Source organism: Carcharodon carcharias, chromosome 23, assembly GCF_017639515.1.
Source record: "Carcharodon carcharias isolate sCarCar2 chromosome 23, sCarCar2.pri, whole genome shotgun sequence".
NCBI classification, from domain to species: domain Eukaryota; kingdom Metazoa; phylum Chordata; class Chondrichthyes; order Lamniformes; family Lamnidae; genus Carcharodon; species Carcharodon carcharias.
The window spans coordinates 43,378,747-43,396,789 of NC_054489.1; the positions used below are offsets into that span (position 1 = coordinate 43,378,747).

Sequence of the window (18,043 nt, forward strand, 5' to 3'; positions counted from 1 at the left end):
ACATTGTACGTGCTTGAGGCTGAGACGAAGTGTCCAAAATTGAAATGTTCCCTCAACTTGGATAACACAAAATGCGCCAAAAGCTAATAAGGGTTTCTTTTAGAGAAGGTAAGTAAAATGGCCCAGTCTAAGGCAATGGATATATTAGGAATATCCTGAGAATATAGACAGAGCCTTTGGGCAGAGTAGGCTTCTCAAGTATAAGCTGTGTAAACAGAGAGAACGGGACTGTCTCCTGTCCAAATAAATAGGCAGAATAGAAGCTGCTGTGATGGATACTAACTCGGGAATGCTATGATAATGTTGCAGTATATCGAGTGTGACTGATTGGGGAAGAGGAGTTATTTTGGCCTCACCCATTCAGTGAAATACTGACAGGATTGAGTTGGTGCTGAGCTTAAATCCCGCCATGGTGATCGGTGGGTAGGACTCTTAACTCTAAATCTGAAGATTATGAGTTCAAGACCCTGTCCAGATTCTCAAGTGCATAAACTCTCCTGACAATTTATTGTGGTTTTGAGGGAATGCTGCACTGTTAGAAGTGCCATCTATTGGGTGGGCTATTTCACTAAAACCCCATTTGACCCCTGAGGTGGATGCAAAAGATCCCATGATACTGCTTCGAAGAAGAGGAGGGGAGTTCTCCCCCGTGAGCTAGTCAATATTTACCCCTCAACCAACATGATTAAAACAGATTATCTGCTCTTTAGCTCATTGCTGTTTATGAAATCTTGCTGTGCACAAATTGGGACAACTGCATTTTCTTCAGTACAACAGATGCTGCACCTCAAAAAGACTTAATTGGATGGAAAGTACTTTGGAATGTTATGGGGTTATGAAAGGTGCTATATAAATGCGAATTCCATAGCTCTTTATATTAATGGCAGGGATTGACACTGTAGATCCTCTATCTCAAGGAACACTAATTTTAATGAGTGAAAGGGAGTTCCTGGTAGAATGATCAGATATGTGCTCTGGGTGGAGTGAACTTGAAGGACTGAACAGACTTTTCTTGGACTCCATTCAGCCCAGCTACAATCTAACCTCTCTAACGAAGTCAGTAGAGTAAATTTGCATGGTGATGGGGCGGGGTTGGTGGTGTGAAAAGGACAGCCAATGTGATCTTTTCAGCTGCCCACTAGGGGTGGGGGTTAAGTTAAAATTGCCCCTAAAGATCTGCACAGCCTTTTGCTAGGGCAGATCCTCATCATATTGTTAGGGTGTTTACAGTCAGGAATTAGCACCCAGCCATGTGAGTAATGTGTTTCATTTATATATCTCCTTAGCCATCCCCTACTGAGGAGAAACACAGGATGGCTCAGATTACCTGTACACTATCAATCTGTATCTGACCACTGCACCCATCCCCTTGCTGATTATCACTGTATCCCACTCTTGTGTGAGGTGTATATATTGTCCTGTGTTGTGTGGGAGTGGAATGTGCAGTATATAATCTTCTCTGAGCTATGCTGTATATGTTCAGTACAACAATGCAGCACGTATGCATAGCAATGCACATGTGATGGTGTAGTATACAACCTGGGGTATGTATGCAGATTACAGTGCAGTTTATATATGATGCTGAGATCTGGGTGTAAGATACAGTTGATATATCTTGCCCACAATCTTGTATCACTGTGATCTAGTTTGATGCTGTTGAACATTGATTCCTCACATGAGCTCTTGTCCTTGGTTTTAATTATATCTTTCTGATTTGCAGATGCCAGTGTATTTCTAATATACAGTGAGAAAGCAAAGAGTTGCCTGGAGAGCAGGGGCACTAGTGTAAGACTGGCTCTGTCCTGCAACGAAAGCTTTGACCAGCAGCAGTGGAAATGGGTGTCCAGACTGCGACTCTTTAACCTTGGATTCAAGCAGTGCCTGAGCATCCAGAGGAGGAACGACACTGTGCCTACGCTGGGTATGACGGAGTGTGACCAGGAGTCTGCCCAGATGCGATGGCATTGTAACAGTCTGGGCAGACAGCTCAGCAGCTTACTGAACCAGCAGTCTAAAACCAGTACCCCAGGGCCCAACGTGGACCAAACTGACGTGTGGAGAATTTACAACACTGATGAGGACCTGTGTGCTCGACCTTATCATGGTAAGATGGAATATTATTGAAACCCTTTAGGTCTCGATGAAGTCCATGGTGTAACCCTCACTCACCCAAGCCTCAGCAGCGCATTCACCCCTGTAGCCCACTCAAGCAGTGCTACTGAAAGAAGACCTGCATTTCTATAGCACCTTTAATGGCCTCAGGATGTCCCAAAGTGCTTGAGTCAATGAAGCACTTTTGAAATGTAGTCACTGCTGTAATGTAGGAAAACACGACAATCAATTTGCCCAAATGTCAATCAGGATTACCCTGAAAACTCATAAAGCAGCTGGTTTGCAATTCTCACGGAAAAGCGGAGAGTGTTACAAAAGGATTCCACAATACAATATAATTCCCTGAAGTCCGTGTACTATAAATGAAATTCAGACAGAAAACTGCTGCAAACCAAATGCTAGAAAACTAGAAAGCCATTTGTAAGTGGTAGAGTGAAATTTCCAAAACGCCCAATTATGATCCTGATATTTGTGTCTTCATTCATTCCCAAGATGTGGACATCATGGTAAGATCAGCATTTGTTGCCCATTGCTAGTTGCCCTGAGTAGGTGTAACCTCCTGAAACCACTGCATTTATAGCAGGTCTGATGCCTCTGACGGGCTCACTCTGAACTGTCCTCTGAAGTGACTTAGTCAATCACGTTGGTTTTTGACTGGAGTCACATATAGGTCCGAGCAGATAAGCTCAGCAGGCTTCCTCTCCTAGAGGACGTTAGTGAGCCAGTTGGGTTCTCTGTGACAATCCAGCAATTTCATGGTCACTTGTAATGATTTTATTTTTATGGTGAATTCAAATTCTCAAACTGCCCTGGTGGGATGTGAATTAACGTTCTGCAGATTATTAATCCATTCTCTGCTGTGCTTACTATTGTGTTGTGTTTGAAAATGCTCTTGGGTAGCGTTAAAGGTGCTACATTAAATGCATGTAGATGAAAAACAGAATTTGCCTTATTCTAGTGTCCTTAATCACAGGGCTTTGTGTTGCTTTTTGCTTGTTGCATTTTGTGGGAGGAGCTAGACAACACTGTGTGTGGTCACAGGACACAATTCGAGATTTGTCAAACACTTTACCAGGAAGGTGCAGCCAAGTTCAATCCAGAAACTCCTTGAGGTAGATTTGAGCAGCTCTGGACTGACTTTTCACTGTGTTACAAACACCTTCGCTTCCATTAGACAGCATTGAAAGAAAGAAAAGAAAGACTTACATTGATATAGTGCCTTTCCCAACCACGGGATGTCCTAAAGTGCTCTACAGCCAATGAAATACTTTTGAAGTATAGCCCCTGTTGCAGTGTAGGAAATGCAGCAGCCATTTGCGCACAGCAAGATCCCACGAGCAGTAATGCAATAATAACCCGATGATCTGTTTTTGCAGTTTTGATTGAGGGATTATTATTGACAGGGACATGGTGGGGACCTCCCCTGCTCTTCTTGAAATAGTGCCATGGGGGAGGATGTTCTCCCCATCGTGCGGGCTGGGTGGGAGCAGGTGTGGGCGGGCGTGAAGCCAGTCGCCGCCTGCGATCGGCTGCACGCTGCCTTTTTACATGGGCGGGCCAATTAAGGCTCAGCGCTCCCTGTGTGGGCAGGGCGGGGGAGGGAAAGTCGGGGCCTGCACTCTTTTAATTTATAAAGCCTTCATGAAACCTCATCCTGCCCGTGGATGAGGTTTCATGAGAAATGCGAAGGCCACCTGGGCTCTTCACCTGCCCGACAACCTTAAGCCCAGACGATCGGTTCAATTAGTAGATAAATGGCCTTAATAAGCCTTTGACAGTTCAGCGGGCCCTCCGAACTGGAGATTAGGATGAAGCGCGGTGATGTCAGGACACATGTCCGATGTCACCACGCGACGTTTTACGTGTTGGCGTGCGGGGCCCACCCCTACACAACGACCAGATGATCCTGCCTATGAGATATTTTACATCCACCTGAGAGAGCAGACAGGGCCTTTCATCCAAAAGATGGATGCTTCATCTAAGAGTTCAACCCCAGTCTCCACACACTCACTAAGCTGCTGCTGCTGTGGAATAGGAGTGAGCCCAGGACCTGGTAGTATTGTGGGGGTTTGGGGGGTGGCAGGGGTCAGGGGTGTGGAATGGCCTAGTGGATTCACTGACCAATGAAAGCAAACTGAACCAATACATAGAATGGGGGAGCTGAAGACCACCAAGCCAATGAGAAGAGGTTAATCCAGCTCCTTTGCGGTGCAGGAGCTGCTGGACTCTTTGGGCCTTTAGCCTGCCTCCCCTGCCACCCCCCCACAGAAAGACATTCGAGCACCCTGTTGAGAAAATGTATTTAACGGGGTGGGAATTGGCCAGCGACTTTGGTTAACCGCAAGTCTTTGAGATGTCAAAGCTGGTCCTAATGGTTAACACTCTTGGCTTCAATAGGCATGTCATACAAGGGTCAACACATTATGGAAGAAAATTCTATTTCAGTTTTTACCTAATTTACTTTCAGAAATTAAGGAGGAAAATACAGATTTTCTTTTATTCTTCGTTTCTCTTGCAGCTTTCCACACAGGGACTATCACAGCTAACCGTTCCTTCCCTGCCAGACCCACTCATTATATGAGATGGTGCCAAATTATGTTATCTCAATTGTCTCCACTCTGCAACATACCCCCATATCAACCAAAGGGCAGAAACCCAACTGATGCTGGGATCTGAAATATAAACAGAACATGCTGTAAATATTCAGCAAGTCAGGTAGCATCTGTGGAGAGAGAAAGTGTTTAACAGCCTGGGATTTTCCACCACCAGGTAGGGGGAGTTGGGAAAATTCCTGGCTTGGCCTTCCCACCTCTGGAGAAAGTGCCCGCCAAGATGGTATCTTCATGGCCAGGGGCCGGGAGCAAGCTGGCATCGGGCCAGCTGACCTGGGAAGAAGTGCGGAAGCAGCCACAGGGGCTGCCGCGGACGGAGGTGGGCTATCCCAGTGGGAAAAAAAACACAGGCCTTCCATCCCTCGGTCCTCACACCCCCTTCACCCTCCAAACATTCTCCATGCACCATCCATGCCACCTCCTGCCCCCTATGTCAGGCTCTGCCCTTCCACCCACCCCCAATTGCCCCTCATGCCCCCGTGCCAGGCTCTGGCACTGCCATGCCCATTGATCCCCCCCCTGTACAGTTCCTACAACCAATGAGCACCACATTGTAATGTGGAATGTCAAAAAAAAACTGAGAAAGTGTAATCATTGATCACTTTCTCTAATAGAAAAAAAGATCTGGACAGCAAGGTAATAAAAATGTCAATCATCCAGGTTCTTTGAAGTTTCAAAAACCTCAAATCACAAACACTTGAAACCAATTGACTTATGTCAACAAACACTGTGAAATTGATTGCAGAGCTCAGAGAGCCTGAACTGTCAATCAAACAATCTTTCTTTTGGGGAGCAGATGTTCTATTATTTTAATAGATATCTGGGGTCTCAGCCAAACATTTGTGATTTGTGGTTTTTGAAACTTCAAAGGGCCTGGATGATTGACACTTTTATTAGCTTGCCGTCCAGGCATTTTTTTCCCATAGGGCAAAGTGATCAATAGATTACATTTCTTCAGAGTTCTTTTTTTAGACGTTCCACTTTACGATGTGGTGTTCATTTGGTTTTAGAAAGTGTACAATGGGCATGGAAGTGCCAGGGCCTGGCATATGGAGCATGAGGGATCATGGGGGTGGGTGGAAGGGCAGAGCTTGACAGGGGGGCCATGAGGGGGACCTTATAAACTTGACTTTTAAAAGACCCGCTCATTCACACTAGGGTTCACGACTACTCCAAGAGGTGGTGATGTATGACTCTTTAAAAATCTAGCTTGAATCTACGAAAACTTTGGAGGAGTAGGGCATGCCTATCCCCGGAGTGGAGCCAGCAAAGTCAGGAGTGCCGGGTTTTGGTCTTCTGACAGGAAGCAGACCGCATCCTTTAAAGGCAATCCCGAAAACTGCGCAGCCCAGGAAGGGTGTCAGGAATCCCAGAGTCAAGACCTGCCCACCCACCCACCATTTTTAAAGGGCTCCCAAGTCAACCCGACTCAGTGAAAATCCAGGCCAACGTTTCAGGTCGATGAAAGATATTTTCCGTTTTTATTTCTGATCCCAGCATCCGCTGTATTCTGCTTTTCCATTGATGTTGGGATCTCTTTGATGTATTAACTCCTGACTGAATTAATGTCAATAACCATTCCTGAGGTTCCGATCCAGTCAACTGTGGTTGGGTGGAACCCAACTCTTTCATTCAATTACAACCTTCTTGTTTCTTGATTTTTAACTTTATTTTCAATGTGGGGTCTGAACATTTAAAAAAAAGTCTATTTGTCATATTTAGAATTGCAGCCCCATCAATAAATGACATTTTTAATTGTGGGCCTGTTTGCAATCTTGGTCTCAGGATGATTTTTCCAGTTTTTTTTTGTGACATTTATCTCAAAAGGAGAACTGCCCAAAAAATCTTTCGCCCTTATTCAACTTGGCAACCTGTTTGAAGGATTCTTGGGCACCAATAGCAGAACGTAGGAGCACAGATGTGTGTCGGGCGCCTGTAGTGTTTGTGAATGTGAATGATTTCTTTGCGGGGAAACTTCCTCTACTTTTCAGTGATTCAATCACTGTGGAACCTTCGTTCCAACCGATTATCCTGCTCCTTCTCTTATGACTGGTTAATGCTTCAAAGAATGGTAGGATTTTACAGCACAAAAAGTGGGCCATATAAGCAGTTGCATTTGGGCCACCTTTCTGAAAGATCCTAAAAACTTTTCAAATGTTTATCTATTTCACTTTTAAAACTTTTATAGATTCTGTTTACATTGCCTAATGACTCTCGGTGTAAAAGAAAATCCTTAATATTTTCCCTTGTTTATGTGTTTTTAAATTGATACCCTGTAAGTTACTGACAAAGTAAATCAGGAAAACTTATCATTTTGACCACCTCAATCCTCTCTTTTTACAACAATTCAGTAGTTTCATGGTCACCATTGCTTTTAATTTGAATGTTAGCTGCTGTGCTGGGATTTGAACTTACATGCTATAGCATTAGCCTGGGCCTCTGGATTACTAGTCCAGTAACATTACCACTATGCCACCATCACCCATAACATTCATAATGCACAAGTGTCAGGCAATGACCTTCTGCAACAAAAGAGAATCCAATTATTTCCACTTGACATTCAACAGCGTTACTATCGCAAAATCCTCCAATAGCAACATCCTGGCATTAACCAGAAACTGAACTGGACTAGCCATATAAATACTGTGGCTACAAGAGCAGGTCAGAGGCTGGGAACTCTGCAGTGAGTAACTCACCTCCTGACTCCCCAAAGCCTGTCCACCATCTACAAGGCACAAGTCAGAAGTGTGATGGAATACACTCCATTTACCTAGATGAGTGCAGGTCCAACAACATTCAAAAAGCTTCACACCATCCAGGACAAAGCAACCCGCTTGATTGGGACCCCACCCAGCACCTTCAACGTTCACTCCCTCCTCTATTGGTGCACAATGGCAGCAGTGTGTACCATCTACAAGATTCGCTGCAGCAATTCACCCAGGCTCCTTTGGCAGCACCTTCCAAACCCACAACCTCTACCGCCTAGGAGGACAAGGGCAGCAGACACATGGGAGCACCACCACCTGCAAGTACCCCTCCAAGCCATTCACCATCCTGACTTGGAACTATATCGCCACTGTTCCTTTCCTGTCATTGGGTCAAAATCCTGGAACTCCCTCCCTAACAGCACTGTGGGTGTACCTACACCACATGGGCTGCAGCGATTCAAGAAGATAGCTCACCACCACCTTCTCAAGGGTTAGGCAATAAATGTCAGCCTAGCCAGCGATGGCCACATCCTGTGAATGAATTAAAAAAAGTTTGTGTAAACGTATGCCTAGGGCCCTCTGCTCTCGCACTCACTTTAGAATTATGAACTTGATTTTATATTGCCTTTTCTCATTCGTCTCACCAAAATGTATCACTTCATACCTCCCTGCATTAAATTTCATCTGCCAGGATCTGCCCATTCCACCAGCTTGTCTATTTCCCCTTTACATTTATCACTATCCTCCTCACAGTTCACAATTCATCTAAGGTTTGTCTCCTGCAAATTTGGAAATTGAGCTTTACACGCTCAAGCCAAGGGGCCAACTTGATTTTGTTGGGAGCACAGATGTGTGTCGGGCACCTGTAGTGGGCCCAATTCCAGAGCCCTTCAAAAATGGTGGGCAGGACACAATTCCAGGATCCCCACCCCAAGTTTTCGCTGCTGTTGGATAAGTGTGCAGGTAGTAAGCCCGCATGCGGCACTCGTAACCTGGCTAATTCCATTGTGAGGGGAGGCATCTCATAATGCTGCAATGGCCATGGAGTCAGGCCAGCTTCTCTTGTGGTTCATGGTCCTGCAGAGGGGTCATGAACAATAGTCTGGATTGGCAAAGCTTTTAAAAGGTAAGTTTAAAAGCTCTTGCCCATGTCACCCCTCCCTCCACGTGCCTTCCACGCCTCCATGCCCCCCTCCATGACCCCATGTCCCCTCTATGCCCCTTCTATGCCCTTAATGCCCCCTCCATACTCCCCTGACCCTTCTAAAGCCTACATCCTTCCCGTAGCCATTCACCCAATATTCACTGTGTCCACAACCTACAAGTGATTTCATAACAGTGGCAATTCTTGAAATGCTGATGAAAGAAACACCCATTCAGAAATGTACTTAGAAAAAAAAACTGCTGCTCTATTAACTCTATAAAAGAGTCATTCAGAGTTATTGCAGTATCAATAACAGACGATTTACCTAACTTGATACTTTTTAATCTTGTCCAGATAAACATACAGACAATGAAAAAACAGATTAAAGAAGGAATTACTGAATATAACCTCATAAAGACATAAATCAATCAAAGCCAATACTCCACTTCAACCTGACTAAACAGATGCTCTTGTGCTAATCCAGTAGTGAGTGTTGGAGCTCAGCCAAGCACTCATAAGGGGGCCTTCTGGATAAATAGATGTCTGGCCAGCTGTTTCCATTGATACAGTTCGCAGAGGGCCTCATTATGCATGCTTGGCTGAGATTCAAGACAAACTAATGGATTAGCTCAGCAGAGAAACATTTTTTCAAAGCAGGTGACCGAATAGCTGCGTTTTTCATCAGGATTCAAGAATTGCAACTGTTATTTCTGGCTCATTAGTTTTCTATATTGTGCATACTGGGTGTGTGGGCATGGAGGAGTGTGGTGGCATGGAAGAGGCATAGAATCTGTGTGGGGACAAATGGGATGTGAGGGGTGAGTGTTAGAGAACCAAACAGCCTTAAACAGCCTAACAACTAGGACAAAGTCCTAAAGAACTGAGGTGGGCCTTCTAACAAGCCCCATCTCAGCACTTGCCTGCCTCCATGGCCTCATCCTACCTTCTCTGGGGTCGGTGGACCCAACCCGATCCTGCCCAGCGTGAGTGAAAATAGTGTTTTCAGGGTCCATTTATATGGGAATGGATCTGCTGAGTCAGGAAATTTCCTGACTCAAGCTTCTTGCATCATTAGCAAAAATCTGGCCCCAGATTTTTTTATATATATCAAGAAAAGAAGTGGCCCTAATACTGACCCCTATGGAACACCACTGTATGCCTTCCTCTAGTCTGTTCACCACTACTCTGCTTCCTGTCATTCAGCTAACTTTGTATCTATGCTGCTGTTGTCCCTTTTATCCTTTTATTCCATGGGTTTCAACTTAATTTACAAGCCTAATATGTGGCCACTTTATCAAACACCTTTTGGAAGTCCATATACACCACATCAACTACATTTTCCTCATCAAAAACCTCAACCACATTAGTTAATTGCAAATTGTCTTTAACAGATTCATTCTGGCTTTCTTTGATTAATTCACATTTATCCTGTATTATCATACCTAAAAGCTTTCTCACCACTGATGTTCAACTGACTGGCCTATAGTTGTTGGGCGTATCTTTGCACCCTTTATGAACGAGGGTACAGTAGTCAAAATTCTCCAGTCCTCTGGCACCGCCCCTGTTAGGAGGATTGGAAAATTATAGCCAGTAACTCCACAATTTCCACTCTAACTTCCCTCCATATCCTCAGATGCATCCCATCTGACCATGGTGACTTATCAGCTTTAAGTACAGCCAGCCTATCTAATACATCCTCTTAATCTTTAGCACATCCAGTATCTCAATTGCCTCCTCTTTCAGCATTCTCTTGCTTTGTAATGACAGATGCAAAGTACTCATTTAGTGCCTCAGTCATGCCCTTTGCCTCCATGTACAGCTCTCCTTTTTGATCCTCAATTAACCCCTTTTCCTTTTACCTTCTCTTTTTACCTCTTATTACCACCCTTTTACTATTTATATGCCATGGAAGATTTTTGGATTTCATTTTATGTTAGCTGCCAGTCTCTTCTCATACTCTCTCATTGCTTCTTTCATTTGCTTTTACACTTCCCCTCCAAACTTTCAATATTCAGTCTGGTCTCACTTGGTCTTGTCATCCTGACATCTGTCATATGCACTCCTTCTCTGCTTCACCTTTCTCTCTATCTCTTTTCCCACCCAAGGAGCTCTGGATTTGTTTGTCCTACCTTTCCTACCTTGACTGTAGCCAAACCATCTCCTCTTTAAAGGCTGCCCATTGTTCCATTAGAGTTTTGCCTGCCAACCTTTTTGATAGATAAACGTGATAGATCCATTCTCGCCCCAATTGCACCCCCCCCCCCACCCAATTAAGCATTTTTTTAGTCTCGAATGCTCCTTGTTCTAGAAACATCGAAACGCAGAAAATAGGAACAGGAGTATGTCATTTGGCCCTTTGACCCTGCTCCGCCATTGTATATGGTCATAGCTGAACCTCTATCTCAATGCCATATTCCCGCTCTCTCCCCATACCCCTTGACGTCTTTAGAGTCCAGGAATCTATCTATTTCCTTCTTAAATATATTCAGTAGCTTGGCCTTCACAACCTTCTGTAGTAGAGAATTCCACAGGTTTACCACCCTCTGAGTGAAAAAGTTTCTCCTCACCTCAATCCTAAATGGCCTACCCTGTATCCTGAGACTGTGGCCTCTTGTCCGAGACCCCCCAGTCAGAGGAAACATCATCCCTACGCCCGGTCTGTCCGGCCCTGTCAGAATTTTTCATTTTTTCAATGAGATCCCCTCTCATTCTTCTAAACTCCAGTGAATATAGGCCTAGTTGGCCCAATCTCTCCTCATACGACATCCCTGCCATCTCAGGAATCAGTCTGGCTGCACTCCCTCTATGGTAAGTATATCCTTTCTTAGGTAAAGAGACCAAAATTGCACAAAATACTCCATGTATGGCCAAGGCCCTGTACAATTGCAATAATTCATCCTTGCTCCTGTACTCAAGTCCTCTCGCAATGAAGGCCAACATACCATTTGCCTTCTTAACTGCTTGCTGCACCTGGATGCTTGCTTTCAGTAATGGTGTACAAGGACACCCAGGAACTTTTGTACATCAACATTTCCCAATCTATCACCATTTAAATAATACTCTGATTTTTCTTACCAAAGTGGATAACTTCACACTTATCCATGTTATACTGCATCTGCCATGTATTTGCCCACTCCCTCAACTTGTGCAAATCGCATTGAAGCCTCTTAACATCCTCCTCACCACTCACATTCCCACCAAGTTTCCATAGCAAATCTGAATCAGTACAATGATTGCTGGGATAATTATTATTATCCCAGTGTACATTAGGATTAAAAAAGTCCCTGAAATCAAGATTATGACATTGTGTATCTTGTATGCAGGTTCAGAGCAATGGTCTCAACACTGACCCCTAGGGAACACCATTGTTTACATCTCTCAAGTGGAATATATTATTCCGTATCTAACTCGTTTTCTAACCATTAACCAATTTCCAATCCATGCTGCCAAACTTGATTTAATTCCACATGCTTTAATTTTTATCAATAAGCTTCCTTATCAAACATCTTTTGAAAACCCATATATACAGCATCCATTGCATTTCTATTATCAATGTAGTGCATCTCTCATAGAATAAATAACGTAGGAAAGAAGGCCGCCATTTAGCCCATTGTGCCTATGCTGCCTCTTGAAAGATGTACCTAATTTGCCTCACTCCCTTGCTCTTTCCCTATAGCCCTGTAACTCTTTCCTTTTCAATTATTTGTCCAAATCCCTTGACTCTGTTTCCACCGCTTTCAGGCAGTGCATTGCAGATCATAATCACATAATGTTGAAGAAATTCTCATTTTGCTAATTACCTTAAATCTATGTCCTACATTTACTAATCCTCTGACCACTGGAAACAGTTTTGCCCCATTTACGCTATCAAAACCCTTCATAATTTGGAACACTTCTATCAAATTTAATAACTGTCTCTACTGTAAAGAGAACAACCCTAGCTTCTCTGATCTCTCCATTTAACAGAAATCTTTCATCCCTGTTATCACTCGGGTAAATCTCCTTTCCCCTTCTCTAGGGCTTTGACATCCTTTCTAAAGCGTGACACCCACGCTGTACTCTCATTGAGACCTTTTTCTTTTTCTTGATTTCTCTGCCTGAAGGCAGGTCTGACCCACAGCACCACAATTTCCACCACAGGTAGGGCAAGGAGCTAGGTCCCAAATCCACCTTGGCTGTAATGGGGATCAAACCCCATGTTGTTGGCACCAATCTGATCCACACCAGCCATCCAGCCATCTGGCACCCAAGTAATCTGAGTTGCTGTGGCAACATACATGTTTACATGCAAGTTGTAGCCTGGAGCTATGGATAGTGATGGTTGAGGCTCCAATGTCTTTCCATCACATGGCTGACCAGGAACCTCTCCCGCCCTTACTGCCTGACATTGGCGTGTGTTGGAAGGGTTTACAAGTTTATACTTAACCTGTTTGGCTGAGTTACCTTCCTTGGCCATCCAGTCCTGGCGTGGGACTTGAACCAGGATCTTCTGGCCCTGGTGTAGGGAACGCCACCCCACTGTGAATTGAGGCCTAACCAGTGATTTATAAATGTTTAGCATTTCCTCAAGTCTCAGTTTTTCAGTTGTGATTTTACTTTCACAAGTCCCTGCCATGTTACCTTAATTAACCCGCATTTTTCAAAGTAAATTTACTGGATTAAAATAGAGCATTAATATTTTTTTTAAAAAGCTAGACTATCTAACATACATTGCTCTATGTTTCCACCACTTTGCACTAACTACTGTTTCAGATTTGAGGTCGCTCTTTTTAACAAGCTGAGCATTGACATCACTGTCAGCCAGACAGTTGGAGGGGGGGATAGAACATTATAGTTTTAACTTAGAACCTCCAAACTCATGACTGAAACAGCAGTAGGATTATTTCACAAGTGGGGGTGGATGGTTAAATAATACAAATTATATACAAATTATTAACAGGAGCTATTGGCAGGGATAGTGCCCAATCAGCTCCATTCTAGCCGAGACTTGCGGGTGTCGCTGTACACAGTCCCCTTCCTTCTCTTAACAATACATTTTCTTTCCTCTAGAAATATACACCATCCAGGGGAACTCTCACGGGAAGCCATGCACCATCCCGTTTATGTACGACAGCCAATGGTACCATGACTGCACCAGCATTGGTCGAGAGGATGGCCATCTCTGGTGTGCAACAACCGTGGATTATGGGTTGGACGAAAGGTGGGGATTCTGTCCCGTCAGAAGTAAGTGAGCTTCAGTGTTTTAAGAAGGCAGGGGGGTGGGCAGTCCCTGGTTTAATGTAAATATGACCTACAATTCAGATCAAGTTTTCTGGGGCGTTAGTCCACATTTTTTTTCAGAAGGTCTACTTTTTGTTTTTTTGAAAAATTAGATAGAATGACAGAGGGCAGACTGTCTTTCAGACTCTTATCAATCCCAGGACAGAGTCTGAGTGCAAGTTCCCAAACTGCTAGTTAGGGATTTTTTTTCAAAAAGTGCAGTTTCTCATGTGTCAACAGATGCAGGTTTTAAGATGAACAAAAATGAAACATGTTAAAAGTTTAACTTTTCAGTTTTCTTTAATGGCAAATACAAGATTTGGATACCAGCTCTGGGGGGAGATGGGATGTGTACAGCCAGATGGGTGGCACCTAAACAGAGCCAGGACTGAGTTTCTAGCGGGGCAATTTGCTAGTGCTATTGGGAAGGGTTTAAACTAACTTGACAAGGGTGTGGGAACCAAGAGGAACTATCAGAGGGAACACCAAGGTGCGCAGAATACTGGAAAAGATAGGTAGCATTAGAGTAGGGATTAGTAAGCTAATAGGTGGGGCCAGAGTAAGGAAGAAAGTGGTAAAGTCTAATCAGGAATAATGTGCATGTATGTGAATGCACGGAGTGTGGTAAATAAAACTGGTGAGTTACAGTCGCAGGTAGACATATGGAAATATGATATTGTGGCTACAACAGAGACCTGGCTCAAAGAAGGGCAGGACTGGGTGTTAAATATTCCTGGATTCAAGGTGTTCAGGAAAGATAGGAAAGGGGGAGGGGTAGCAATATTGATTAAGGAGAGCATTGCAATGCTGGAGAAAGAGGATGTCCCTGAGGGGTCAAGGTCAAGGACAGAATCTATTTGGCTAGAGCTAAGGAACAAAAAAAAATGCAATTACATCACTCGGTGTAGCCTATAGGCCACCAACTGGTGGGAAGGATGTAACAGAACAAATTTGCAAGGAAATTACAGATTTATATAGTAATAATAGGGAACTTTAATTATATGAATATAGATTGGGTTAGCAGCAGTGTAGAGGGCAGAGAGGGGCAAGAGTTTCCAGAGTGTGTTCAGGAAAATTTTCTACAGCAGTATGTTTCCAGTCCAATGAGAGGGGAGGCACTTCTAGACCTCATTCTTGGGAATGAAGTTGGCCAAATGGATCAAATATCAGTAGGAGAACATTTAGGGGACAGTGATCATTGTATGGTCGGGCATGGAAAAGGACAAGGAACAATCCAGAATAAGAATAATTAACTGGGAAAAGCCAACTTCAATGGGGTAAAAACAGATCTGGGCTGAATTAATTGGAGTCAAAGGTTTGCAGCGAAAACATTAGCTGAATAATGAGCTACCTTCAAAGAAGAGAGATTTCAGGCAAGGGAAAGGCAAGGCATACAAATCCAGAATTCCCTGGATGGCAAAAGGGATGGAAATTAAGGTAAAGAAGACAAAGTGTGCTTATGACGGATGTCAGGCAGAAAATACAATTGAGAACCAGGCTGAATATAGAAGGTCTGGGGGGAGGTGAAAAAGCAAATAAGCAAAGAGGGAGGTTGAAGAAAGACTGGCAGCTAACATAAATGGGAATCCCTTCATCTTCTAAAAGCATATAAATAATAAAATGGTGGTAAAAGGAGGAGTGCTGATTCGGGACCAAATAGGGAATTTACACATGGAGGCAGAGGGGGCATAGCTGAGGTATTAAATAAATACTTTGCATCTGTCTTTACCAGGGAAGAAGATACTACCCATGCCATGGTGAAAGAGAAGGTTATTCAGTTGCTTGAAGGGTTTAAAATGATAAGGTGGGGGTATTGGATAGAATGTCTGTACTTAAAGTTGGTAAGGTACTGGGACTGAATGAGGTGAATCCAAAGATATTGAGGGAAGTGCAAGTGAAAAGTCCAGAGACACTGGCCATAATTTTTCAGTCTTCCTTAGACTCAGGGCTGGTGCCAGAGGACTGGAGAATTGCAAATGTTACACCCTTGCTCAGAAAAGGGTGTAAGGATAAGCCCAGCAACTACAGGGCAGTCAGTTTAGCTTCAGTAGTGGGGAAACTTTCTAGAAACAATAAACAGGGACAAAATAAATAGTCACTTGGACAAAAGTGGTTTAATTAAGGAAAGCCAGCATGGATTTCTTAAGGGAAAATCATTTCTAACTAACTTGGGTGGAGTTTTTTTTGAAGAGATGACAAAGAGGGCTGATGAGGGCAATGATATTGATGTGGGGTACATGGACTTCCAAAAGGCATTCGCTACAGTGCTGCACAACAGACTTGTGAGCAAAGTTATAGCTCATGGAATAAAAGGAACAGAAGCAACATGGATACAAAATTGACTGAGTGGCAGGGAACAGAGAGTAATTGTTAATGGATGTTTTTCGGGCTGGAGGAAGGTTTGTAGCAGAGCTCCCTCCGCGGTCAGTGTTAGGACTCTTACTTTTCCTGATATATATTAATGATCTAGACCTTGGTGTACAGGACACACTTTCAAAGTGTGTGGTTGATACAAAACTTGGAAGTATTGTGAATTGTGAGGAGGATAGTGTAGAACTTCAAAGAGATATAGATAAGTTGATGGAATGGGTGGACAGGTGGCAGATGGAGTTCAACATGAGGAAATATAAAGTGATTCATTTTGGTAGGAAGAGCATGGAGAGACAACATGAAATAAAGGGGACAATTCTAAAGGGGGTGCAGGAGCAGAGGGACCTGGGTGTATATGTGCAGAAATCATTGGAGATGGCAGGACAGGTTGAGAGCGCGGTTAATAAAGCAGACAGTATCCTGGGCGTTACTAATAGGGGCATAGAGTAGAACAGGAAGGAGGCTATGTTGAGCTTGTACAAGGCATTAGTTTGGCCTTGCATCTAGCTCTGGGCACTGCAACTTAGGAAGAATCCGAAAGCATTAGGGAGAGTGCAGAAATGATTCGGAAGAATACTTCCAGGGATGAGGAGCTTCAGTTATGAAGATAAATTGGAGGAGCTGGGGCTGTTTTCCTTGGAAAAGACTGAGAGGAGATTTGATGGAGGTGTTCAAAATCATGAAGAGTCTGCTCAGAGCAGATAGGGTGAAATTGTTTCCACTTGTGAAAGGGTTGTGAATGAGAGGGCACAGATTTAAAGTAATAGGCAAAAGTAGCAAAAGCGATATGGGAAAAAAAATTTCACGCAGTGAGTGATTAAAGTCTGGGATGCACTAGCTGAGAGTGTGATGGAGGTTGGTTCAACTGAGGCATTTGAGAGGGAATTGAATCATTCCATGAAAAGGAATAATGTGCCGGGTTATAGCGAAAAGGCAGGAGAATGACACGAAAGGAATTGTTCATTTGGAGAGCCAGTGCTGACATGATGGACCAAATGGCCTCCTTGTGCTCTGTAAGAATTCTGTGATTCTGTGGATACAGGAATCTTTCTGTCACACACTTGATCATCCTCACTGTGTCTTGTTCATCCACTCTCACGCGCCAACTCTCTCACTAGTCCACTGCCTGTCGTGCCTGCCTCATACTCTGGCCCACCCTCACACCGTCTCTTGCGTCCTGGACTGCTCTTACGCTTGATCTCTTGCGATCTGGCCTGCCCGCGTGCATTCGCGTGCCCTCACATTCTGGCCCACCCCCGCATGCATGTGCTTTCTCTCTCACTCTGGCCTGCCCTTGCCTTTGTGCTCTGGCCCCGCCCCTCGACATTCTGCTCCCACCCGTCTCTCATTCTGGCCGCACCCCGTCCCGCTCTGGCCTGACCCACTCACATTGTGACCCGCCCTCGCGTGTGTGCGCCACCTCTTGCTCTCTGGCCCCACCCTCCCACCTGCTCTGGCCTGCCCTCTTTCACACTCTGGCCCACTCTCTCTCCCACTTTGGACCCCACCTTGCTCTCTGGCCCCACCCCCCTCTCATTCTGGCCCTGCCCCCACTGCGAGGAACCCGTTTTTGGAAAAATTGAAGGAGTTTCAATTTTGGACATTCTTTCTCCTGAGTTATTTTTAAAAGTTTACAATATTAATTTGGGCTGTGACTATGCCATTCTTCAAGAAACCACAGGTCAACTGAGATGTCCTGTGGGAACACCTGGAGAGGGAAGAGATACTTTGTGTATCTAAGTTAACAAAGAACTGTGGTTGCCGGGCTAAAGACCCTTGCTGATTGGTTAAAAACACTTGGCCTAAGAGAGGTATTCTTTGAACATCTTAGTCTTTAA

General features: G+C 44.2%; 1 protein-coding gene across 3 annotated transcripts in view; it reads left to right on the forward strand.

Annotated features, from left to right (window-relative positions):
* Positions 1 to 18,043, forward strand: part of mrc2 (mannose receptor, C type 2) — a 263,455-nt gene that overhangs the window by 63,944 nt on the left and 181,468 nt on the right. For all 3 annotated transcript variants that reach the window (XM_041173462.1, XM_041173463.1, XM_041173464.1), the window contains exons 2-3: positions 1,721 to 2,104; positions 13,626 to 13,799. In XM_041173462.1, the coding sequence (XP_041029396.1) occupies positions 1,721 to 2,104; positions 13,626 to 13,799 (558 nt within the window). The remainder of the gene's footprint in view (positions 1 to 1,720; positions 2,105 to 13,625; positions 13,800 to 18,043) is intronic.